Source organism: Berghia stephanieae, chromosome 5 (assembly GCF_034508935.2).
Source record: "Berghia stephanieae isolate SIO BIC M18660-M18661 chromosome 5, UCSD_Bste_1.3, whole genome shotgun sequence".
In the NCBI taxonomy this organism is placed as follows: domain Eukaryota; kingdom Metazoa; phylum Mollusca; class Gastropoda; order Nudibranchia; family Aeolidiidae; genus Berghia; species Berghia stephanieae.
Window position 1 is genome coordinate 13,030,030 of NC_088364.1, and position 25,000 is coordinate 13,055,029.

Genomic DNA, 25,000 nt, shown 5'->3' on the forward strand with positions numbered 1-25,000 from the left:
TTCCCCCCCCCCCCACAAGAAAAAAAATAAACAAAACAAAAAACAAAAGGAAAAACAAACAAAACAAAAAAACAACAACAAAAAACCCAAAAAACCCAAAACAAAACAAATACAAAACAGAAAAAAACACCAACCCCCCCCCCCATAAAAAAAAACCAACAAAACAAAATCAACCCCCAAATGACAAAGAAAACAATCAAGCAAATAAAAAAAAACAAAAAAACAAACCAAAAAAAAACAACAAAAACACCACACACCACAACAAAGCAACAAAAACAAAACAGAAAAAATATAATAATAGAACCAAACCTTTAAACAGTGAACTGTTGATCCGGAAAAAAAATAATAACAGTAAAATCAAAAACGGTTTATAGGACTAGAGGAGATCTTAAGCACAAAATAAATATATACAGAAAATGACTAGAGAGCCACTCAAAGTCAAAAGTGTAAAATTCTTCAATTCATTCGTCAGGTTCCTTTTTGTCTTACTGTTGTTAGTTTTACTGTAGTATAATAATATCATCTAGAACTGGATCTTGTTCAAATTCGATGGCATACGATTTCTGTAGCCCATCGGATGAATCTAGTATTACGATGGAATGAACACATTAAAAAAGAGAGCATTTATAAAGCGCAATATCCACTAAACTTGCTCAAAGCGCTTTACAAGGGATCCCTGACCAAGAGCTCGTTTTTGTTTGTTTTTAAGGTTTACGGCACTTGCAACACATTTAGGTTATATCAGCGCAAGTAAAAAGGAAGAAAATGGGATAGTAAAAAGTTCTAGAATTACAATTAAAGCACCCAAGATAAAGTAAGACAAAGGGAACTGAGAACAATAGAGATCAGATGTAGATTCCAAGAGCAACCACCATGTACTTAGTTTGAAATCACCTACAAGTCTCATCCAGACACAAGCACAAAATCAACAAAGAGGATACACTCGAATGCTTACATTATACATTCAAAATAAAATAATAATAAATAACAGAGAGATGATTTACAATGAAAAAATATCATCTCCCAAAACAATAACTATGCATTCGACTGTTCCCTCCCAGCTAGGATTCGGCCAGTGCCAGGACAAACCAAGTAATTCATTCCGAGACAAAGACAGAAAGCAGTTGGAAAACAGATATAACGGGATAGAAGACACAGTATGTACCTCCCTGCCCGCTATGGGAGTCAGGATCCCCACCACTGACCAAGAGCCACACGTAACATGTAGAACGAGACAAAGGCGCCTGTTAGGCGATATTACATTTTTTTCAGACAGAAACAACGCTGTTTACGTTCAGGTACTCATTTTACACCTGAGTATGGTGAGAGCATGTCGGTTATGAGCCTTTTCCAAGGACTCGACTATGCGAGTGAGGCTCGAACCCTGGACCTTCCTATCGGAAAGCGAGTGCCATATCACTATCACTAGACCACATAGGCGCACATAACAAGATGAATAAAAGTGAAATTAAATTCAAAATAATAAGAATAAGGAAATTTAAGGTATTTGATGTAAAACAAAACCCCTAATTATATTCAATTACGTCATTTGTTTTCTCTCTCTCTCCTTACCAGTACCAGCCATTTTCAGAATATTTCCTGGAAACGTCATACCCCCCCCCCCCCCCACTCCAAACCAACCCAAAATCAAATAGATTATTCTAACTCAAACGGAAAAGCCACAAGCATATTCTATACATAATATACATATAACAGTATACATAATAATCAGCAAAATTAGGTCTACAACACAGTGGCAAATGTTAGAGTGAAATTAAATCGCACAAGAAAAGGGTTAAAGTTAAACAACAACATAATGAACGACGATATGTATATATATACCTACACACACACACACACACACACACACACACACACACATATATATATATATATATATATATATATATATATATTATATATGTATATATATACATTCAAATATGCACTTCTAGGGGCGGGATTTGCACCATGGACCCTCCGGTCGAAAGGTGAGTGCCATCTCACTAGACCACAAAACCGCACAAATTCAATATTCAATATCTCTTTCACCCCGACAAAATATCAGTATGAGACGATGGGTCTCATATTATAGGTATTGATTGGCAGACTGCTTCAATGTTTTAGTAAATAAAAAACAAACACACTTCAGCTTTTCTATAGCACAATATCTACTAAACGTGCTCAAAGCGCGTTACAAGAGGTCCCTGGGCAATAACAACAGTTAACATGTAGGACGTGACATGAAGCTTGTTAGGCGATATTACATTTTTTTTTCGGACAGAGACAACACTGTTAACGGCCAGGTACTCATTTTTTTATCCCAGTACGGTGAGAGAATGTGAATAAAGAGCCTTTTCCAAGGATTCAACAATGCGCCGGGCGAGGCTCGATCCCAGGACCTTTCGATCCGAAAACAAGTGTCATACCCCAAGACCACATAGCCACGTAAAAAGAGTTGTTGGCTGTTGTTACGACCATTCCTCCATTTTCTGTAACCGATTATAAATTATCATTGTTCACGCCAGCAGCAGACAAAGAGAAAAAAGGCCGACCTGTCACTGACATATGATGTGTTTTCCCAACGTGTACTTATTTACAGGCCTGATAACCCAAAATTGCTTTTGATACTTTGTACTCAGCCAAAAAAACTCACATCACTCGCCAGCGGGAAATAACGTACCAACAGACAGAACTATATGTAATCTTGAACGTTTATAGTCTGGTAAATACAGTTTGGTAATAACTACTCATAAAAATGGCTGGCTAAAAACAATAACAAGGACCTGAGTGACGTCAACTTCAACTTCGTTCTATCTATGAGTCCATTGTTGTAATGGAACTAAACTCAAAATAACGCAAAATATTGTCCATTAAACCAATGTTAAATCGAGCCCATAATAGGATTCAATAGTCTGATGTCACGTCCGCCCAACAACTAGCAGCTTGGTTCTAAACAAAGACAATCGGTACTCTTTATGCCATGTGATCAGAAAATATAAAAGTCGAAAAATGATCAGATTTATAATGATTTTATCCTCTGGATACACTTTTATGCTCGTCGGAGAAGTATTTCATAAGGGCGGTGATGGAGATAATGGCGTCCGCCATTTTTCGATAGCTTAGAACCAGTTACTATGTGTAATTACGAGGGAAGTGATGACACGACTGTTGAACCCTATTGCTTTTGGTTATCAGACTTGCTGAAATGTGCACCTACTGGGCTTTACCCTCCTTTCCCATTGAAAAAATTGACTACCAGTTCTGCCTAACTTCTACAAAATTTATAGAACTACGGATATTATATAGTGTGTTTTGATTCCTTGGAGGTCTTTTGTTTTCAGTTGCTACTATCATTATACGCTATACTGGACGAAAGAACTGGGTGTCAAAAGCATATTTAATTCTCTGAGGGAGATGTGTTTCTTCTATAGCCAGTACCTATAGTACATAATGCCAAGCAGCCGAAACGCATTCTTCCAGTTCTATACATTTCCTACAACAACCCTCCTACACTACCACCTATCCTACAACAGCAATACTCGTGATGACACTCACGCCTGCTGCAAGCACCGCGACCGAGATTGGTGGTTTTCGCGCCCACAGCCACGTCCCGACTAACGTGCAATTCAGCGATCACGACGCCCATGCATTCTCCGCCTTGCACGTGCGACAAAGGGTTCCTGTTCAAACCCGATTCCTGCACCGCCCAGCAGGTATCGGAGCAGGTGGCAGGGATGTGACGCAATGACGAACTACTGACACTACAGTTCCTCCGTAGAGTGAGGAAGCTTCCACTGAATTTGTTGAGAGATGCACACACTCCGTTGGCCATGGACATTTCAGCTAAGTATCCGAAGTGGTCCAGGGGAGAGAAATGCCCAGGTAGTTGGTATGCTGATCCTTGCGTTGAAAAGTTTGGGTTTGAACCTTTTGATTGAGCTGTAAAAAGTTGATTGCTGTGAAATGTAAAAGAGAAAAGAAATAGTATGACAACAGACATTTCTGCTGGTGATGACAACGAAGAAGAAGAAGAAGAAGAAGAAGAAGAAGAAGAAGAAGAAGAAGAAGAAGAAGATGATGATGATGATGATGATGATGATGATGATGATGATGATGATGATGATGATGATGATGATGATGATGATGAAGATGATGATGATGATGATGATAATGAAGAAAAAGCAGCAGCAGCAGCAGCAGCAGCAGCAGCAGCAGCAGCAGCAGAAGAAGAAGAAGAGGAAGAAGAAGAAGAAGAAGAAGAAGAAGAAGAAGAAGAAGAAGAAGAAGAAGAAGAAGAAGAAGAAGAAGAAGAAGAAGAAAATAACTATCCATGCACGTGATCAGTCTTTTAAAAGCAGTATTATATTAGAATGAACATGAATTTTATAATTTCGAGCTTAACAGTTTAAAAAATTCTTTCCTTGAATAAAGCTGAAACTTCAACAAACTTAGATTTAACAATTATCATCAGTTTTACATTAAATTATGTTGCTTTTGTCTTTTTCATTCCGACATAATGGCACGCTGATCCCATATAGATGAAACGAAATTGACGCCATCAGCTCTTTGTTATTGTTTTTAGCCAGCTATTTTAATGATTCGTTCGCATTAAATTTTATCGAACAGACTATAAATGTTTAAGGTTACACGTAGTTTTATGTGTTGGTACGTTAAATCTGGCTAGCGGTTATTGTGGGTATTTTATCTAAACGCATATCATCAATAATATTATTATACAAACAAATTACCTTTTATCTATTTCCGATTGTTGTTTCAATTCCTTCAGTTTATTGTAGTATCGCCCAGGGCCTGTCGACGTTGGTTTGTCGTAAGCCTTTACGGCCTTCTCGCTCTGGTCCACTGAGGAGGGTCTTGCAAGGTCAAGGTGACGGATGACGTCTTTGAACACGTCAATTTTGTTGTGTACGTCAGTGTCAAGGTCACGAATCTGTTATCAGAATAATTTTTAACATTTTCTTTTGAATTTTACTCTAATACGTTGGAACTACGACAAACTGATGTTAATATAAATGGATCATTAGAATAATTTCTGAAATCTAAACACAAAGAATTGTGTACTTATTTGCAGGTCTATTAACTCACTCAATCCTAGAGATTTTTGCTACTTTTCAAAATTGGAAAAAGTGTATTAAAAATTTATGAGCATTTACATAGATAGTTTTATTCAACTATCATTAACATGCAAAAAACTACAAACATTAGCTTTGATACTATCTAAACCTATAATTAAAATTTGTCTCAGAAAAAAAAATGTAATAAATAGGCATTGGGTAAAAGTAACACTAGGTTTACTACGGATATAGTCGGTGTTAGGGTGGAGTGAGTTAACCCATATTATTGTTATCAGCTCATTGATGTAATGAGCATACTCTCAAACCAACGCAAAATAGTGTCCATTACAACAATGTGAAAATAAGCCCATAATTTCACTCTGTTATCAGACCTGCTAATATGTGCATCTTGGGTCATTACCAACGAGTCCTTATAATGACGACGAGGAAAAGCCCGTATGTAATAGTCAACAAAAGTCGTCTTATAAAGACCAATATCACCAAAAGGAGTCCAAACAGCAAACTTGACTAATAGATAGAATGAAGTTGACGTCCCTGTGGTTTTGTTATTGTTTTTTTTTTTTTTTGTCATCCAAGATTATGAGTAATTCTCACTTAACTGTCTCATTCAGACTAAAAACGTTCATGGTTACACATAGTTTTGTGTGTTGGTCCGTTATACTTCCGGATGGCAATATTGTGAGCTTCTGAGCCAAGCGCATACTATATATAGGACAACATATGCACTCTTTGAGGTGCGCTTATATTTCCTTTTAGACAAAAACATCACTGGTCCTTATTTCACACCTAATTATGGTGAGGAAGGAACAAAAATCAACTTCTCTTTTGACTTAAAATTTAGCATTGTCGATAGTTGTGACACCTGTTGACATTGAGCTTCGGCTCAGTGGATAGTCTTATGTTTCCATTTATTCACTGTGTGGAATCTTTAATTTTTACCTGATGTGGACTAATCTTAATATTGGAACTTTTAACTTAAGATCTATTAAAAGTAACATTCGAAAGGAACAACTGTGTCAAGATTTAGAAAGTTATAAAATCGATGTGTTGTGTTTACAAGAGACGAAGATCCAAGATGGCGTCGACCAAACAATAAATGGTCACAGACTGCTGTGCTTTGCTTCCAGTTCACCTCACTATGGTGGTGGATTTCTCATAAATAAAAACTGCAGGGATTTGACTAGTGACGAATGGAATGTTTCGGACAGAATATGTGTTCTTGAGCTTAAGTGTAAGATCAATTCAAGGAACCAGAAAAACAATAACAAAGACGATCACGGTAAGAAGACGTTCACTATCTCAATCGTAAATGTTTACGCACCAACAAGTCAACGCGCAAAACAATACCCAGAGGAAACTGATAAATTTTACAAAGACCTAGACGATACACTGAACAAAATAGGAAACAAATCAATATTAATAATCGCTGGAGATTTTAATGCCAAAGTAGGAAAACGTCTCGACAGTGACACACTATGTTTAGGATCATACTCAAAAGGAAAACGTAACGATAACGGAGAAAAATTAGTCCAGTTCTGTGAACAGAGAAAACTTTTCATAACAAACAGTGCTTTCAACCACCCATCAAGACACCAGACAACATGGGTAGGACAAAGGAAAGACCAAACCCAAGACAAAATGATAACAATACACAACCAAATAGACTATATCATATGTCGACACCGCCATAAACACTACTCAACCAACTCGCGATCATACGGTGGAACACTGCTAACATCCGATCACAAACTTGTAAAAACGAATTTCAACATAAATGTGTACAGACAACGAAGAAAGAAAGGTAAAACGGCAGTCAAAATAAACACGGCAAAAATAGTAAATGAGCGAGAATGTCGCATTCATTACCAATATGAACTTAACTCAAGTCTATGGAAAATAAAGCAAAACAGCAATCCAAACAATGAATGGAAAGAGACGCAAGCGGCAATGAAATATGCGGGGGCAGAAAGTGCAGGCTCTATTAATACAACTAAGAACAAACCAAATCGAACGCCTAACATCGCTATAAACGATCTATCGCGGCAACAAAAAGAACTTAGGATCAGGATATAAAACACGAAAGACTCGGAAGAAATAATAAACCTGAAAACGGAACGAAACAAAATACTGCATTCCATTCGATCACTTACAATAAAACACAGAAACGAGGAATTAGACAAAAAAGTGGAAGACATAGAAAAGTCCAAAAATAACGCATCGTCTATGTTCAAAGCGACGAAATCTCTGAACCGAAAACCAATCGAGAACCCAAAACTACAGGATAAATTTGGCAAACAGACAACAAATCCCAACGATATCCTTGACATTGTAACTGACCACTTCCAGCAGAAATTTCACAAACAAGTCTCACAAATATCGCCCTTCTCAGGAAACCCTAGAGACCTAAACAACCGCATCACAACAACTGAAGTTAGAAATAGCATAAAGTGCCTAAACAATAACAGATCCCCAGGCAAAGATGAAATTCCCGCTGAATTGCTGAAATGCGGTACCCTCTCCCTGGATCTGAGCATTGCAAACATAATGAACAAAACATTCTCAACACACAAAGACTGGGACATAAACAGCGGTGTCCTAATTACAATACAAAAACCAGGAAAAACGAAAGGACCCGTAAACAACCTGCGCCCAATAACATTACTGAATACCATAAGAAAAACACTGTCAACTATTGTCCTCAACAGAATTAGACCGAAAATAGAAAAATATCTATCACATAGCCAAAGCGGGTTTCGCCAAGACCGAAGCACATCGGACGTTGTATGGACACATAAATGGTTGGCAGCAAAGGCACTCAAAGAAAACATATCCATAACAATAACCGGAATCGATATGTCCGCAGCCTTTGATACGATCGACAGAGGAAAACTTTTGGAGATATTAACAGACATAGTAGACGAAGACGAGCTCCGAATAATCCGATTTCTCCTCAGCAACACAAAGATACAACCAAGGATATACGGGCCACAAAACAGACGCAGTTCGAAAGTAACATCGGGACCCCCCAAGGAGATAGTCTGAGCCCGATTCTGTTCACAATATACTTAGAACATGCTCTGAAAGAAGTTCGAAAAGTCATTCCAAAACCAACGACTCATATTGAGAATGCAATCCCAAGAGAAATCGCCTATGCAGATGATGTAGATTTTATTGGATCAACACCAGCAAATATAGACATCATACAAAATACCCTCATGAAATATAACCTCCAAGTCAATGCCAATAAAACCGAATTTACAACAATATCGAGGAACAAAGAGGAATGGAAAAGAACAAAGAAAGTCGGCTCACTAATTGGAGACACCGAGGATGTACAAAGAAGAAAACAGCTATCAAACGCCGCACTCAGTAAACTCACCAATGTATGGATTAGAGGTGACAAAATAAAGAGAAAAACCAAACTGAAACTGTACCGTGCTCTTGTAAAACCGGTACTTCTGTATAACTGCGGCACTTGGGCGTTGACAAAATCCAAAGAAGAACATCTGGATGCCTTCCATCGCACACAGCTAAGAAGGGTACTGGACATCAAATACCCAAAAAAGATCTCAAATGAATCACTCTATAAGATCACAAAAGAAAGACCAATCTCCCTTGACATTTTACAACAACGATGGCAACTTTTCGGTCACATACTACGCAGGGACAAAAACATACCAGCTAACCAAGCCATGTCGGGATATTTCCAAAAACACGGGAACCTTTTTAGAGGAAGACCGATCACAACACTCCCTGTGATCCTAAACAAAAACCTCACAACACTTGGACAAAGCATTAGTCTCATAACGGCAGGGGACCTTGAAAATCTGAGAACCCTAGCAGAGGACCGGCAATATTGGAGACACCTCACACAGGAAATACTGGAAACAGCCAAGGCGACCCGATCTTTCGGTCGAGACGCGAAAGGCATCTAAGTCAAGTCAAGTCATAGTTGTGCCTCATAGATTAGACAACAAAACTGCGAGGGTATTTGTTGTTGTTGTTGTGGTGGTGGTGGCGGAAGTAGTAGTAGTAGTAGTAGTAGTAGTAGTAGTAGTAGTTGTAGTAGTAGTTAGTAGTAATAGTAGTAGAAGTAATAGTAGTAGTAGTAGTAGTAGTATAGTAGTATAGTAGTATAAGGTTATAGTATGTAGTATAAGTAGAAGCACAGAGTAGTAGTAGTAGTAGTAGTAGTAATAGTAGTAGTAGTAGTAGTAGTAGTAGTAGTAGAAGCAGTAGTAGTAGTAGTAGTAGTAGTAGTATAATAGTAGTAGTAGTAATATATAGTAGTAGTATAGTAGTGTAGTAGTAGTCGTAGTAGTAGTAGTATAGTAGTAGTAGTAGTATAGTAGTAGTGGTAGTCGTAGTAGTAGTAGTAGTAGTAGTATAGTAGTAGTAGTAGTAGTGGTAGTGGTAGTGTAGTAGTAGTAGTAGTGTAGTAGTAGTGAGTAGTAGTAGTAGTAGTGTAGTAGTAGTAGTATGTAGTAGTAGTAGTAGTGGTTTAGTAGTGTAGTAGTAGTAGTGGTAGTAGTAGTAGTAGTAGTAGTAAGTAGTAGTAGTAGTAGTAGTAGTAGTGGTAGTAGTGGTAGTAGTGGTAGTAGTAGTAGTAGTAGTAGTAGTAGTAGTAGTAGTAGTGGTAGTAGTGGTAGTAGTAGTAGTAGTAGTAGTAGTAGTAGTAGTAGTAGTAGTAGTAGTAGTGCTTCAACGATTTCTATTTCTATTGATTTCATCACAGAACAGGGGAAGACAACCATGGGAAACTATGTACCTGACACATCTTGGACAAGTTGTCGTTCTTGTCGGACATGTCACGAATGGCTTGATGCGTCAGCAGAAGATCGGTAAACTTGTCATCCATGTCCTGAAGAAGGTAATAAACCGAAACGTTACATTTAAAAAACTGCCCAAATTGTGAAAGGCGTTGTTTGATTAATAATGAGGTCCTAGTTGTTGTTGCTGTCTGTATTGATGATGATGATGATGATGATGATGATGATGATGATGATGATGATGGTGATGATGACGATGATGATGATATCCTTGGTCTTGTAGATAATGTTGATGATGATGATGAAGATGATGATGATGATGATGATGATGATGATGATGATGATGATGATGATGATGATGATAATGATAATGAAAAATGATTTTAATGAGGATGATGATAAAGACAATGGTTATAATAATCATCCATGTTTGAGTAAAGATACCAACCTTCAGGGTATTCTCAAGGTATTTATTTGGTCGCAGGGCCATCATACGGGCAGACAACTCATTCAAAGGGACTAATTCTACCAGCAGTGGAACACCTCGGCCGCCATTCAGTTTTGTAGCCTTTCCGTTGAATTGGGGTTGGGGGGGGGGGGGGAAGAAAAGAGATATTAAATGACTAAAACAACAATTTCAAATATTTTATAGTTTGGTGTTATAATCGCTGTTATTCCACACAACTCCCTAAATTGTAACGCGTAATGATATCTTGTTTACAATAATAATTTGTGACGTCAGGTTATAAAGCGTAAATCTCACTATAAATCAGCTTCTTTAAAAATAAGAAGTATCATTTAAATGTTTCCGAAGATGTCCTTTATTCAAAGATGACGAAATAGGAATCGATTGAGGGGTAGAATAAAAGATTTCTTACAATTTTGCGTTTTGGAATTCAAACTTTGTTCCCAACACGGTTGGGAACACGTGCGGAATTCCAAAAAGCAAGAATGTAAGAATCGTATAGTATGAGTATTTATTTACCTCTTCATATAATTCGGTGATACTTAAAGCCACTCCACATACGTTAGCTCGTGCACACTCACGCACGTACACACACGTCCTCCCCCACATATATACAGCGAAAGCAAGATTGAGGGATTAGTGTATATGTTCTCAGCTCGTTTTAAAGCAGTTTTTTTCCGATGTTATATATTATCTTCTGGGCTAAATTGCTAAAAGGATAGATGGATGGATGAATAGATAGATAGACAGAGAGATAGACAGATAGATAGACAGATAGATAGATATAGATAAATAAATAGGGAGATAAAGGAAAATATTTAAATAGATAGATAGAGCGACGGAGAGAGAGAGAGAGAGAAAAAGTGAGGGGGGAGAGAAGGAGAGAGAGGGACAGAGGGAGAGAGAGGGAGAGAGAGAGAGAAAGAAAGAAAGAGAGAGAGAGAGAAAAGAGAGAGAGAGAGAGAGAGAGAGAGAGAGAGAGAGAGAGAGAGAGAGAGAGAGAGAGAGAGAGAGAGAGAGAGAGAGAATGAGCAGATTATTCTTTGTTCTGTGATCTCACCTCAGCTGGAAATTGTTCCAGCAATTTCAGGAAGCTGTCAATATCTTGAGGTACAAATGGAGCTGACACCGTGCTGTAATACTTGATACGAAGTCCGATGTCGTTGCCCGTGTATTCCTTTGTGGCGTATACCAAACGTTTTAATTTCTCTTCGAACGAATGATACTCCCTCCGGACGCGAAGTGTATCCGGTTCCGTCACCACGCCCACTTCCATTGTAGACAAGCTGAAATAATGAAATTAAAATGATAACATACTTGAGCAATGGGGTCGACGCTCTTTGAAGAGGGCAGTTTAGAATATGAAACGAATCAAAAGTATCTAGCAAGAATTTATTCTAAATCAAATGTACACAAGGTAAGCTAATCCCATTTTAACTTTCTTATTTGGCAATAACAACTTGTGTTGTTTTTCTTTACTGAAACAAAGTGAATTACATATATATAGTATGCACTTGCTAATAAGTTCACAACATTGCCATCCGGAAGTATAACTGGCCAACACACAAAACTGTAACCATGATCGTTTATAGTCGGGTTATTACATACAGTTTAGTGAGAATTATTCATAAACGCGGATGGCAAAAAACAATAACAAAGACCTGAGTGACGTCATCTTCGATCTATCTATATACTACACATATGTTGTTATGTTTTTTTTTGGTACACTCAAACTTTCACATCACAAATTCTCTGTGACATTCATACACGTCTATCACAATATAGATAGAACGAAGTTGACGTCACTCAGGCCTTTGTTATTTGTTTTTTTTGCCATCCATGTTTATGAGTAATTCTCACTAGACTGTATTAGCCAGACTATAAACGTTCATGATGATGATGATGATGATGATGATGATGATGATGATGATGATGATGATGATGATGATGATAATGATGACGACGACGACGATCTGAAAGTCAGTGGTGTCTAACTTTGAATTACCCGAAAAGCCTTCCAAGGAACGTTTCCACGTCTTCCTTTTGCTTGTTGTTGCTGACGTAGAGCCTGAGTGACGCCAGTAACATCCCTCCGTAGGTGACGGACCTCACGAAGTGGGAACCCAGATAGGTGGGGCTTTGGAGGTCCCAGTCCGTGATCGGGTTGACGGATCCGTGGAGAGTTTGGGCCATTGTCTCATACTGTAAGCATTAGATCATGATTTTTATTAAAACGTTAGCTTTTATATAGCGCAATGTCCACTTAACGTGTTCAAAGCGCTTTACATGGGTGACGCTAGCCCACAGCAACACTTAACATGTAGGACGAGACATGGACTCCTGTTCGGCGATATTGCAATTTTTTTCGGACAGAGACAACGCTTTTAACGGCCTGGTACTCATTTTACAATCGAGGATGGTTAGAGAATGGGAGTAAAGAGCCTTTTCCAAGGACTCAACTATAGCGCACCGCCCAGAGCGGGACTCGAACAATGGACCCTCCAGACCAAAGGCGAGCGGCATTCCACTAGACCACAAAGATCTAGCTGCATAGGATAATTCATCAAACGTTGCTGCTTGAAACCTCGACGTAGATGAATAACAATAGTAAATTTTTGGCCGTTATGTGATTTTGTGGTATGACACTCGCCCTTGGATAGGAAGGTGCTGGGTTCGAGTTCGTTCTATGCCTTGGAAGAGGCTCTTTACTCACATTATCTCATCGTGCTCAGTTGTAGAATGAGTATTTGGTCGTTAATAGCGTTGTCTCTGTTGGGAAAAATGTACTATCGCCTAACTCGTCATGTCTCATCCCACATTTTTAGTGTTGCTGTTGGCTTGGAAACCCTTGTAAAGCACTTTGATCACGTTTAATGAATATTGGTCCATATAAATGTTCTTTCTTTTAAAAAAAATTGGAATGGAAGCTTCAATTTAGTTGTGCGGCTATGTGGTCTTGTTGTATGACACTCGCTTTCGGATCGGAAGGTCCTGGGTTCGAGCCTCGTTCGGCGCAAAGTTGAGTCATTGGAACAGGCTCTTTACTCACATTCTTTCATCGTACTCAGGTGTAAAATGTGTACCTGGCCGTTGAAAGCGTTGTATCTGTCAGAAAAAAATTGTAATGTCGCCTAACAGGCGTCATGTTTCGTTCTACACGTTACGTGTTGCTTTTGATCCGGGACTTCTTGTAAAGCGCTTTGAGCACATTTAGTGGACATTGCGCTCTATAACATGTGGACGTTTCGCGTTTCCCCTTTGTCAACAAAACACAACGAATGAAGCACTTCAGACGTATGGGAGATGAAATAATGGCGTTGTTCAGGTGAAACAGAGTCCCAGGTTTAAGAGTTTTTGCCATAAGGAGAGTAATTTTAATCGATGGATATTTGAAAGACGAGTTTTCTGGCCAAAGTTTTAAATACGTGTGTTATATTCTTAGTACTGCAGTATAGCCTTTCTCTTAAATAAAACAAAGATAATATTGACTATCCATTCAATTTTCAGCAACCAAAAAACCCGAACACGACGTGCAATTATTTGCAGGTCTGATAATCCAATTCCCAATACGACATTTCAGTAGAAATCTTAAAAATGGTCGATAAGGCGTCATTTTACCGGGACGCGATATCGGGTTGAGTGGTCGAATTCGAATACATGTATCGTCGTTAAATCGATGTTTGAGTCGATATTTGGGAAATTACATCTTTCATCAAATTTGAGCTGTTTATAAATTCACAAAAGTGTGATAAAGAAATATTTTTAAAATGAAATTCCCTTTGTTCATTCCCAAGGGGAAATTTGTCTTTAGGGTCTATTCCCAGGGAAGACTGGAATAACACAGGCGTCATCCACAGTGCAGCGCCCTAAAGTGAGCTAGGGCGAGGAGACTTGCTCAAGGCCACACAACGAGGCGGATAGTAGAAAACTTGGTACCTTTTGGGTACGAAGCAAAGACCGTACCGCTGATCCATAAATGCATGCCAGTAAGATGGGAAAAAAACATTAATGCAACAATAATAAAGAAATATATATAACCCCTCCCCTCCCCCCCCCCCCATAAAAATAAAAATCCCAAACAACAACAACAATATCAACAGCAACAACAACAACAACAACAACAACAACAACAATAACACCACCACCAACAACAACAACAACAACAACAACAACAACAAGTAACACTATTGAAAATATATCGAATAGCCTCCCCCCCCCCCCCCGAAAAAAATCTCAAACAAGGAACAAATAAGAATTATAATATTATATCAATACACCAAAGAACAAAATGAAGAAGAAAGAAAAATCCATGACAACAGAGCAACAAAAAGTATGTTATTACCTAAAAGGATAGAGATGCGCCTTTGCCAGACAAATCCTTCAATGCATATTATTATGTGTAACGCTGCATTTCATTGCTCTTTCAAGCAATAAATATCTCGTCAGTGTCTGCAACTTTTGTTTCATAGATTTCTTTAAAGGAAAATATTATTATCTTTTTAATACAATGTAAACAGACGGTTTTGATGTTAACCATTTAACTGTCGTATTCTGGAAAAAAAACACGTATTGACAAATTTGTTCCGAAAACTCGTCCTTCAAATATCGATCGATTCAAATGATCCTCATCTTGACAAACGCTCTCAAGCTTGGGACTTCCATCTTGACAAACCAACTTGATAAAAACTCTCAAATCTGGTACTTTTCGCAAAGTATACGTCAGTAATGCATGACATGTGTAACCTTGCGTTTTATGGCTATTTCAAGCTATAAATATCTACTCTGTTTCTGCAACTTTTGTTTCTTATGTTTTTCTGAAAATACTGTCTTTTTATATAATACAACATACTGTTTTGATGTTTAGAGTGTCTTTTCTTTTTTGTGTTTCTTAAGTCCTCGTATTTAATCTCTGTTTGTGTTTTAAGATAGCTCTGAGTTGCAACCCCCTGATGGTAACATAATATTTTATGCAGGCTAACTCGACAACCTATTTCATTTGAGAACACCCTAATCCCCAAAGCGAAAATTTCTACAATAATTGCAGCTATGTTATCTATTTATTATTTTGTTTGAGGTATTAAAACGTAGAATTTTGTACGCTTAGGCTACGTTTAGGCGCTGGGATGTTCCTTTGAATATTTTTTTGGGGTTTGATCTACCGTATTGAAATATTGTATAAAGTTTATGTAGTTGTGTATGCGTTGAAATCAAGGATGTATTTTGTACTTCAATTGGCAACGCTTTTTGAAGCAGAAAAGTCGTAAAAAATGATGAGATCATAAAAAGTCGCTATAATAACAAATTTACTGTAAAGTTTTTGTACATTTTAAATTTGTCACTCTGAGTCAAGCAGAGTGAATTTAAACTTTTTAAAGTACAATTATTTTCTTTGATTATTGCTACGAATAGACGGTATAAATCAATTCAGTTTAGAGTTTTAACACGATATAAATCATGATTTTTGTTATAAAAGGATGTCTATGGCCATCCTAGAAAGGATTTCACAAAACATTGTAAGAACACTGCAAAAACAATTGAGTTCCTGCATATTCATCCACAATGTCATTATTATATTTAACCATTTAAACGTATGTAACGTTTTTCGTGCTGGGGTACCACATGGTTGACCTATGGGAAAAGTTCCTAAGAATGTACCCTGATCCAAGCACCCTAGATAATATATACGATGGGAAACAAAAGTCGTGTGGTGTCAAAATTAAGGTTCCAATTTCATTGGAAGTGTAAAACCACTCTTCCGGAGGACTGGAAACACGCTTCTGGTTTCAGAGTGATGGCATCATGGTTTTTAGTCTAAATATAAGCGGGTAGTCAATACAGATCATCCATCTTTCTCATTTCCGTCCGCTAATTTTAAGAATATGTCTATAAATCCGGCAACTAAAATAGTTATGTCACCTTATGATTAAACATGTAACCAATTCATTATTAGTCCTCCGAAGGACCGGTTACATACACTCCGCCAAGGAGTTTAGAGCTGTAAAAATAGAAGGCATGACGTCACGACTTCACTGACCTTTTGGGATTGGCTTCCACTTAATTTCTTCATCGTATTGGAGAACGGCATAAATAATATGTGTCTTCAGCCTTATTGGGGTTAAATGTGCCTTCATTTTGAGATGAGGTTTTATTCTATGTATCCTAGTCCAACATCCTATGTATAATCCATTAGAGAATGATTCATTTCCTCTTTCTTAACTCTCTCCTTACCAGCCATTTTCATGATATTCCCCGAAACTTTACACCCCACCCAACACAAAAACAGACATTTTTTACACAAACATAAAGCAACAGGTAGTTGATATTCGTAATATTCTTCAGCAAAATTAGCTCTACAATAAAGTGTCTAGTTTTTATAGCTATAACAAAACACTTTCTTTTAATTTTGTGACATAGTTGCTTTTGTCGTAAAGAATGTGACGATTTTCCAATGGCTGGTAAGGAGAGGGTTAATATAACGGTTGTGGAGTCTTCTGTATTGCTCTTAGAATTTCACATACCCCAGAAAAAAGATGCTTTCAATTAATCCTCATTCTCGCATGCACCGATAAAAACATGCTACTGATGGGTGAGTGAGTGGGTGGGTGGGTTGGGGAGTATACTCTGGAAAACACGTATTTAAATTGTTGGCAGAAAACTTGTTCTTCAAATATCAATCGATTAAAATGACCGTCATCTTGATACAAACTCTCAGACCTGGGATTTGATGGTGAAATCGGTCGATATTTGAGGGATGAGTTCTCTGGCCAAAATTCTAGATACGTGTTTTTCCAGAATACGACAGAAATGACATTCATAGCTGAGAGAGATGTCTATAAAATGAAATAAAAAATGCCTTTCCAGCCAAGGACACCATCACCCCCTCCCCCCACCCCAACACACACACACACACACACACACACACACACACATACACAGCTAACGTCACTGGCCCAGCATGATGCAGACAATGTTTATATCATTCCGTACATGCAAAACTGTGCTGTGACGACAGGTAAACAAAACACATGAACTTTCTTTTCTCCCAGGCCTCATCCGCCATACATTGCTTAGATGAGAAGCTCTTTTTTATAATTTTAACAAGAAAATGTTTTAGCATCAATTATTGATCAATTAATATAACCCTAAGATTCTTATAGACTGAGATTTGATTTAATGCTTCAAGTAAAAATTATTTGGCATAGTTGCTTTGTCTTAACCAGTTAACTGTCGTACCCTGGTTTGAGAGTTTTTGCCAAGATGAGGGTCATTTAAATCGATCGATTCTTGAAGGACGAGTTTTTGGCCAAATTTTTAAATACCAGTTTTTTCCAAAGTACGGCAGTTACCTGGTTAATTTATCTATGTTTGAAGTAGAAAGGATTTCTGGCCGAAATATTTTTAAAAAGTTTTATGTCAATGTACACAGTCTTGTCTTAAGTTGTTTTGCCATCTTTAAAAACAAAAACAAAACAATAACATAAAATTATTATGATACAACATACAAATAAATAACATTCTTTGCCGTGGTCATATTATGTTCCACTTGGCACATAGTGGGTGGATGACACAGGTAACAAATATAAATTTGATTGGTATTGGGGGGAGGTAAAATTTATATGGTAATAATAAATGATTGGCATTTTTGACATTATAAGAATATATTTGTCATACTACGTAAATCAATGGGAGGTTAGCAAGAACGTTACATCTATTAATTGGTCTAATAAATAAACAGGAAAATAAGAAACGCAGAAAAAAAAACACATAAAGAATAATAAACAAAAATAAATATAACAGCTTCTAACCCCCCCCCCCCAAACTCAACAAATTACCAAACATGGAACGTTTTGGCCCAAAACCCTTCTGCAACCAACAACAAGAAACAATAAAGACAAATACATTACTAAATTCCAGATAGACTGAAATTTAGTAATGTATTTATGTCTTTATTGTTTTTTTTGTTGTTGTTTGCTGAAGAAGGGTTTTGAGACCGAAACGTTCCGTGTTTGGTGTTTTGTTACTGTTCTTTTAAAGCTGTTAAATTCATTTTTGTTTATTACTCTTTACAGTCCACAGCTTCTAGCAGCCTAGTGTCAAAAATAACATACGGACATGACAGGGCGAAGAAGGATATTGTGACTCTCAATTTCTTTTCTTCTATCATGAAAGTCGTAGCTACTGTTTATTTGCGTCTCATGGGATATTGATTAAAGATTTTGCATTGTCGAACAAATTCACAAAGCTATCAAAAGATCCTATCTTTAGGAAAGGTGTTCCCTTTTCCTTTATTTCTCGAGCAGAGTCAAGTATTCGCCCAAATAGAAGTCGAATGGACTATGCGCGTAAATTGCCTTGGCCAAGAATGCCCCCCCCCCCCCTTCCGGCCCCACATAAAGAAAAAGAAATTAAAATAATAAATGTAGCTAAGAGCCTCATAGCTGAGGATGTCAAGCGCTATATAAGTCCATTATTATTACTATTATTATTATTATATATATTATTATTAATTTATTATTATTATTATATTATTATTATTATTATTATTATTATTATTATTATTATTTTATTTATTATATTTTATTATATTATTATTATTATTATTATTATTATTATTATATTATTATTATTATTATTATTATTATTATTATTATTATTATTATTATTATTATTATATTATTATTATTATTATTATTATTATATATTATTATTATTTATTATTATTATTATTTTTATTATATTATTATTTATTATTATTATTTATATATTATTATCATTATATTATTATTATTATTATTATTATTATTATTATTATATATTATATAATTATTTCATCAAATAATAATAATAATAAAACTCAGACAGACAAATTACACCTTGCTGATCATTTTGATTCCAACTTTCCAGTTTTTAATAATCTTTAACACTGTGTTGAGGCGATGGGCCAGATTGATTTTTGGTTGTGAGATGGCCTAGTGTTCGATTCTAGCCTTTCCTTAACTTATATCATGACACTTCTAAAAACAATTACGTTAGAATACAAGGTGACGATCACCAAAATATAGTGAACAATTGTTGTTGTTGCCTAGTGCTCATGGGAAAAAATGATCCCACAGCATGTAATTTAGAATACAATTCACAATTCAATTTCATGTAATATGATTGCTGTAGCCTTATATTCCGACGTGATTTTTTGGTCAGTGTCAAGTCTATGAGTTTACAAAGGCTAAGGTACATTCCGTGCTGTTGGCATCTCGTATTTGCCTTGGGGCTGTCTCATCAAAATAACTAGGTTAACCCCTCTCAGACACAATATGGACGGTGTCTCTAGTACGAACAAAAACACATCCAGACAGCCCTTTGTACATAGCTTCTCTAACTCCGGACGGGATGATACTGATGGAAGTCAACTAAGAAACATTTGGTTTCTCGTATGGGTCGGGGAAGTAGTCTTCTTGAAACTGGGAGAGAAATTGCCAGGCTTCTGTATTAGGAAGAGGAGGCATTGGGTGGCTGCAAACAGACTGAGGCCATGAACGTGTCAGACAGCGGCCATTCTCAATCAATGGGGACTTTCCACATGTCCCAAGTATACACGTTCTGGCAAAAAACCTTAAACCACAGAGCATCTGGTTGACCGTTGAATTGTGACGAGACTACCGGGTGGGTTCGCGACTCTACACGGATGTGGTAACAAAATCGCTGCTTGGATAGAATGTAATAATATAGTAGTGCGAGACTAGCCCATTAAAAGCTGCTGCCTTGAACAAGAGATTTAGCACCTATTGCGGACTTTAACGGCGCCGAGTAACGGCTGGCGCTTGATGAGTTATCTCGGCCTTTCTTTAAGACTCTAAAAATATACTCCCTTGTGATCAATCAAGGGAATTTATTCATTTCTTTATTTATGTTATTTTCTAGACCTCACGTACCTTGGACATGACTAGAATCTCCACGTAGTTGTCCCTGGTCTGTACGTCCCTCAGATAGTCTCCCATGGCGGCGATGTTTAACGTTCCGGCCTTGACCCGTAACGAAAGGTCATCCGATACTCCTAGAAAATGTCGCGCCTCGCTGGTGGAAAAAAGGAAGAAACGTGAGAATTTGTAAGTAAATGGTTTTTTTTTCATGAATCATAGTGAGTGACAATTGCATGTTTGATTTACAATACTTAGAATTAGATTCATTGTATCTAAGTAACAGAAAGCAAATTGCCAAAATAAATGAGTGCTTTTCCTGTATTTGATCATGTCTTATTTACAATATAGACTCACATCTTGTCGCAAATTTTCACAGAGCATAATATGCAATTTCACTTTCAACTAGCTGCACATAAAGTTATACAAATAATACAAAAAATCTGAACAAGTGTGTATGAAACAGAGCAAGACAAAGCAAGTAAGAAAAATACAAGAAAAAAAAAAACACCCCCTAAAATCAGTTTGCCTCGACTTGGGACCGAACCTCAGACCTTCTGATTATCGGTCTGACGTGCTACTATTACACCACAGAGGCCCGCACTGGTACCTGCTCCATAATTTCTCAATTACAAATAACACACGGTACTTTTTCATCAGTCATGTCACCATCTCAGCAAGACTCCCTGAAAATCAAACCGTGTTCGTTTTGATCGCCTTCTTGTGTTAAAATGTAACCCTTAACAGGCGGGGTGCGAACTTATATTAACTTGGCATCTGAATATTTAACTATTGTGACCGACCAGGTAACTGCCGAACTTTGGAAAGACCCGGATTTAAGAGTATGGTCAGAAAACTCATCCTTGGAATATCGATCGATTTAAATGACCATAATCTTGTCAAAAAAAAAACAAACAAAAAACAACCCAAACCAAACAAAACAAAACAAACAAAAAAATACCCCCCAAACAACCCCCCCCCCCCCCCCAAAAAACAACAAAACAAAACAAAAACAAAACAAAAACAAAAAAAATAAACAAAACAAAACAAAACAAACTGTCAACCCTCAGACACGAGATAAGAAAGTAGTTAAATATCGCCGTTAAAGGGTTAAATTTAATCCAACGTAATCTCAGACATCCAGCAGTTTATTAAAGGATTCTTGCTGACCGGACTTTGAAATTTATGTATATTTTCACCCACAATAAATTATTATTTTTGTAGCAATAAAATTTAATACCACAGCCCGGCAGGTAAGGCAAGAGCTGAACTGAGTGAAACAAAGGGGGAAAAAAACTAGTTTGAATGAGCAAAATGGCGTCTTCAGCCATGGTCTGACTAAACACGTTTCATTGTTCAATTTTGGCCAGAAAAGTCTTCCTTCAAGTATCGATAGATTAACTCACTCAATCCTAGAGATTTTGCTACTTTTCAAAATTGAAAAAAAAATGTATTAAAATGAGCATGTAGGTATTCTAGATAGTTTTATTCAACTACCATTACCATGTAAAAACTAAAAACATTAGATTTGATACTACGCCTATAATTTGTCTTAGAAAAATGTAATAAATAGGTATGGGGTAAAAGTAACCCGGGTAAAACTACGGATATAGTCGGGGTTAGGGTTGAGTGGGTTAAAATAATCCTCAACGTGTCAAAGTGTCTCATCTTTGAGGAGAATCTCAGGCCTCTTTGGAGTCCCATCTTTTTGTGCGGCTATGTGGTCTTGTGGTATGACACTCGTTTTCGGATCGGAAGGTCCTGGGTTCGAGCCTCGCTCGGCGCATAGTTGAGTCCTTGGAAAAGGCTCTTTACTTTCATTCTCTCACCGTACTCAGGTATAAAATGAGTAACTACCTGGCCGTTAACAGCGTTGTCTCTGTCCGCAAAATAGCTAATATCGCCTAACAGCACGTCCTATGTGTTACGTGTTGCTGTTGGTCAGGGATCCCTTGTAAAGCTCTTTGAGCACATTTAGTGGATATTGCGCTATATAAAAGCTCAATTTTTATTTTCGTATTTTTGTTGTTGATGAGTTGAGGGTCATTTTACCCAGTGAACTGCCGTTGGAAAAACATGTATTGAAAAATTTGGCCAGAAAATTCGTCCTTCAACTATCGACCGATTTGAATAACCCTAATCTTGGCATAAACTCTCAAACCTTTATTTTTCTTCCCTAGATGAAGATGACTTAAATCGATCGATATTAGAATGGCGAGTTTTCTGGCCAAGTTTTTAAATACATGATTTTAAGAGTACGGCAGTTAACTGGTTTATTGATCGATGTTTGGAAAAAAAAGTCTGGCTAAAATTAAAAAAAAACCCAAACAAATCAACTCAATATTTTATAATTCGACATTCTAGTTTTTCATTGCGTGTTCGTGTTTTCATATAAGTGACAACAAAGAAATAAACAAAGGGGAGTAAGCCAGGAACAACTTGATTGCCATCACAAACGAAGGAACGTTGGAGTTGGTTATGGCGTAAGGTGACTTGGCAATAATATTCAAAGACAATCAATACGGACAATCTCGTCCATTAATTTTTATTTGAAATTTGTCCCAACCCCACAATCCAGTAATGCTGTTATGGAGGCCTGTACTAATTAAAGTTTAAAAGGAGAAGAAATATGACATGTTTGTGTATCGCTCTTTACGTAGCTATATCATTTCTTATTAATCTATTCTTTAAAGAGGGAAGGGGAAAGGTGGGGGGGGGTCAAAGTTGTTCCGTACAGCCCATGTTAAATTTTTGCCAACGAGCACAGAATTACTGGCAAATCTAAGAATTATAAAACTATTTTTGTACATATTGATATTAGAGTAACTTGCATACCTTTCTCAACAGTCATGACGTCACTTCCCTCGTATTGACGCATAGCCACTAAGTAACTGGCTCTAAACTATTGGAACAATGGCGGACGCCCTTATGAAATATTTCTCGGACTAGCATAAAAGTGTATCCAGAGGAGAAAATCACTATAAATATGATCATTTTTTTTTACTTTTATAAATTCTGATCACATGACATATGAAAAGTTCTAGCCATCATGAAGAATAAAAAGTACCGATTTTCTTTATTTAGAACCACGCTGCTCGCTGTTGCTGGGCGACGTGACATCAGACTGTTGAATCCATTTAAGGGGAATTCTATCACCCTTTGACCCAAATGGTTATTAAGAATATCTGCTGGCCATAACGATCGATCCTTAATTAGACCTTGATCTTGTGAATTGCCATCTGACCACCCTATTGCCAGAACCATTTGCTCGCACCTACAGACTTTATTCGGGGCCTATTTTATTCTCGATGGCTCGATCTATGAAAACTTCAACAATGCCATAGTATGATTAAAAAGATAGATGAGTGCCCGTTCATAATAGCCATCTAGTGAAACAAATAAAATTAATCATATCTCATATTTGGGGCCATTAAGTTATTTTTAATTACAAGAAATGAAGTGAGTAGGAAAGCGCCAGACGACAATAGAGAATAAAAATTTTTTGCAGCGGCGATGGGGGATCGAACCCGCGACCCTACTGGTATAACAACTCCGCCTGGCCGGGGAAAGCGTGACTCTACCGTATGAGCTATCCACGATCCCCAAAAAGATCGCTTCTAACCCCAGTCTTATTAGAGCCTTCTCTGCCTGACTTCTTGCGGTCACGGGTTCAACACACACAATCCCCGCGAAGTTTGTTGGCCAGCATTTACGCTTAATAGCCAGTATCCTCAACACAAACATGTAACATAGAAACGATTGAGACATTGAGTATGCTCCGGTAGTTGGGGTGAATTTTTAAAGTTATTTTTCAACATCGAATCATCAGACATAATACAGTTTTGAACAGATGGGTCACATAGCAGTCGATGGGATTCCCACGTTTTCCTACTTACAATTCTTTTTTCTTAGATGAGATTTTAATATGAGGATGATGTATATGTATTTACAGGTCTGATAACCCACATCGTTATGGTCTTATTGTGTGCGGCGACACTCGCTTTCGGATCCGAAGTTTCTGGGTTCGAGCCTCGCTCGGCGCATAGTTAAGTCCTTGGAAAAGGCTCTTTACTCACAGTCTGTCACCGTGCTCAGGTGTAAAATGAGGACCTGGACATTGACAGCGTTATATCTGTTGGAAAATTGTAGTATCACCTAACATGCGTCATGTCTCGTTCTATATGTTACGTGTTGTTGTTTGTCAGGGACCCGTTGTAAAGCGCTTTGAGCACGTTTAGTGGTATTCGCGTTATACATTTTTTTAAAAAAATTATCAAACCGACGCAAACTATTGCTCACAACAAAAATGATAAAACAAGTCTGTATACTTGCATATCGTTATCGGGCCTGCGAAAAATGTGTGCACCTTAAACTATTATGAGAACAATACAAAGAATCAGATTTACTTTTAAAAAAGGAAAAATAAACGGAGCACCCCATTAAACAGGTGATGATTTGAGGCAATGGGCCCGGATCAGCAGGTCTGACAACCGAACGCATTTATGGGCTTGGTGTAACATTGTTGCCACGGACAATATTTTCCGCAAGACATGTCGGTTTTTATGTATAATAAATATATAGTATTTATATAGTATTTAATTTATGTGCAAAGTATTTTTTTTTTAAAAAAAGCATTTGTTGATGAAAAGCCTTAAAGGCCTTACTGATTTAAATCAGATTTTATTCAGAAGATATTATACATCATTATTTTTATTTTTTCAAATTATTACTTTTATATTTTGTTGTCATTGATAA

General features: G+C 37.2%; 1 protein-coding gene across 1 annotated transcript in view; it reads right to left on the bottom strand.

Moving 5' to 3' along the window:
* Positions 1–2,268: 2,268 nt before the first annotated feature.
* LOC144974074 (uncharacterized) overlaps positions 2,269–25,000 on the bottom strand; it is a 43,218-nt gene continuing 20,486 nt past the window's right edge. The window contains exons 3-9 of the mRNA XM_078916963.1: positions 20,261–20,402; positions 12,337–12,533; positions 11,392–11,617; positions 10,314–10,433; positions 9,865–9,957; positions 4,752–4,951; positions 2,269–3,959 (exon numbers count right to left, since the gene is read on the bottom strand). Of these exons, the coding sequence (XP_078773089.1) occupies positions 3,497–3,959; positions 4,752–4,951; positions 9,865–9,957; positions 10,314–10,433; positions 11,392–11,617; positions 12,337–12,533; positions 20,261–20,402 (1,441 nt within the window). The 3' untranslated portion in view covers positions 2,269–3,496. The remainder of the gene's footprint in view (positions 3,960–4,751; positions 4,952–9,864; positions 9,958–10,313; positions 10,434–11,391; positions 11,618–12,336; positions 12,534–20,260; positions 20,403–25,000) is intronic.